Raw genomic sequence first — 2,748 nt, forward strand, 5'->3', positions numbered from 1 at the left:
CAGCCAAGCACAAAAGTAATCGACGCCTGTTCATACCCCGTTGTGTGTATCGCTACTGTGCTGGTCCCCTTCTTCTCCACTGTGTGATTCACCGGGATGTCGAAAGTGAGCAACACCTCGCCAATGTTGGTGATGTGGCTTGGCTGGATGCGTTTGTCGCAATGTCTTTGATGCAGCAGGAATGGAAGCTCGCCAGCTTTTCATTATAATCTGCCGGACGTTGCTGAGCTACTGTAGTCCTGGTCCGGATGGAAAAATTTGGTGTTTCTCTTTGCCATTTTCAGGGTTGTTATGACAACAATGTTCTGCATAAAGCACATACCTGTTCTTTTATGCAAAATCCACGCCCACACTTCCCCCTTTAACGTTCTCATGGCGGTCTCAACAACGTCCGCAGTAACAACACACATAGGGCGCACCGCACTATAGGGCGCGCCGCACATTTTGAGGATAAAAAAGACGTTTATATGCGCCTTATAGTCGTGAAAATACGGTAGTAGGTCTGCATTCTTCACACAGGGTTTTAGTTTATTAGATGATGAATTGAAAAGAGCTCTGAGAGGGATTGATATATTGTTTTTAACCTTCCTCCATGACCGTTCTGCTGTGTTCAAGGGTGTGCATGATGCTGTTTGTTCACTAATGCTCTTTAAATAACCTCTGAGGCCTCCACAGAACAGCTGCATTTATTAGGAGGAGAAACTACATACAGCTGGAACTACTATTTGTTATTAAAAATACTTCTAAAAGGAGCTTGAATGCATGCCGCTTTCTTCAGATTTTTGGGTCCCAAAAAACTGAAACCCTTCCAAAATATGAAAATTAAAAACAATGCACTTTCGCTTCCAATCTAGGAGCTTATTCAATTTGCATGTTGTTTTCAAAACAAAAAAATGTTTTAATGGGCTACTGTATAAAACCTCGAACTCAATGCTTTTTCCTGACATTTTGAATTGAAAAAGCTTCCTGGATGGGAAGTGAAACGTCTTTAAACTTGGCAGGGAAAAAAAGTCCAGTGGATTGTTTTTAATTTTCTATTTTTGGAATGACTATTCCCTGGATGACTGAGAATCTTCACCAGCGAACTGGAACCCTTGTTTAACGTTTGTCCTGCTTCATAATAACAGACCCCTCTGTGTTTGTCCATCCTATAAAACTTATAATGAGGCCAGGAAAGATTTCAGAGGCCTTTAAAGTGTAAACAAACCTGAGTCGAAAGACATTTTCACTTGAAGCAGCAAGTAGAAGCAGGGCTGCATGGATCCCTGCTCTGGACGGCCACACCACAAATCATTGTTGACAAACAGAGGCTCTGCAGCCTCACAGCTTGACTGAGAGCCAGACATAATACTGATTACCTGCAGCTGTGCCCACAGGACCCAGCTGCTTACTCACCCCACACACACACACACACACACAGACCCCTCGTGTACCTGGGCCTCGGTGCAGAGCTGCATGTCCTCCACCCTTTGACGGTAGTTCTCAAACTCAGCCAGCGCCTGCCTCTTCATCCTCTCATGGAGCTCCATGGACTCCTCCAGAGACTGGATCCTCTTCTTCAGGTCCATCTCATCGCTGATTTTACTCTTGTACTGAACAAACAGGCAGCAGTCGGTTAGACAATGTTCTCCAAATCTGGTGTTTTAATGGGAAAAAGCAGTTACTAAATCCCCTTCTGTTAACTCATTTGGTATAAAAACACAATTTCTGGAATGATCAACTTACCAGCAGGGGAGGTGAAACCCTAGGAATAATTCATCCTCTTAGATTTCAGCTTTAATTAAAATGACTCCATTATTAGATCGTTGGATGAGCTCTGATATAAAATAAGGCCATCATTTTTAATCACATAAACATAAGAGTGAAATTAATAAATTAAATCCATGCGTTTTATTTTATGAAATGAATCTCATTGCATTCAGAGCTCGGCAGTAAGCACCTCCTCCATGCAGGGCTGTTGCACGCTTGCATTGAAGTGAGTAGTTTTCAGTATGCACCAATCCATTTAGGGAAGAACATGTTGTTAGCTTTTTATTTCTAAGTTGGCTTTAGCTGCAGCAGTGTCCTGTTATAGTAGCACCCCTCAAGGCAACCACCTGTGTCCAAAACCAAGACCAGCTCTGGTTTCCACCGTTTTTACTCACTACCAAAAAAGGTCTTTATTATTAGATTTGAAGACAAAAATACCAAAAAGATGAATATTCAGCTGATAAAGTATTGATGAGTTCATTCTGTGAGCGAGCTGAGCTCTCCTGAATCAGATTATTAACTGCAGACGGATGTGAATCTCTGCCTCATTCATTACAGTAGTGAGGTTTTTTTTTTCAGCCCTTTGAGGTGAAGAAATCCTGAGTTTAATCAAAAAGAATAACAGGAAGAAATGTATAATTTACTCTCAGAACTCCTCTAAAGCCACATTTTAAGACATTAAATGAAACACAGAGAATTTTAGAGAGCATAAAAACCAGTTCTGTGGTACTTAAGACCGGTCTGGACTTTTCCAAGGTCTCGGTCTGGGACTCGACCGCATACGTCTTTCGTCGGTTTCAGGTGTAGAGGAAATTGAGTGGAAATGTCATTAAATGCACCTGTTAATATCCTTCATTTTCTTGTGATGTCAAACAGTTTCTGTGGTCACTATTGTCACAATAAATACCCAGGAAAATATTCAGTACTCAATACCATGGGGATAAAAAGGGCCTTATAATTAAAGGCATAAATATGTTTATTAGCATGAAAAACATACCT

General features: G+C 41.3%; 1 protein-coding gene across 3 annotated transcripts in view; it reads right to left on the reverse strand.

Annotated features, from left to right (window-relative positions):
• fam184a (family with sequence similarity 184 member A) overlaps positions 1–2,748 on the reverse strand; it is a 278,742-nt gene that overhangs the window by 151,735 nt on the left and 124,259 nt on the right. For all 3 annotated transcript variants that reach the window (XM_015372804.1, XM_015372806.1, XM_015372805.1), the window contains one exon: positions 1,434–1,592. In XM_015372804.1, coding sequence (XP_015228290.1) covers positions 1,434–1,592 — 159 coding nt within the window. The remainder of the gene's footprint in view (positions 1–1,433; positions 1,593–2,748) is intronic.

The sequence above is a fragment of the Cyprinodon variegatus genome, unplaced genomic scaffold (assembly GCF_000732505.1).
Source record: "Cyprinodon variegatus isolate N-32 unplaced genomic scaffold, C_variegatus-1.0 Scaffold76, whole genome shotgun sequence".
Taxonomy (NCBI): Eukaryota; Metazoa; Chordata; class Actinopteri; order Cyprinodontiformes; family Cyprinodontidae; genus Cyprinodon; species Cyprinodon variegatus.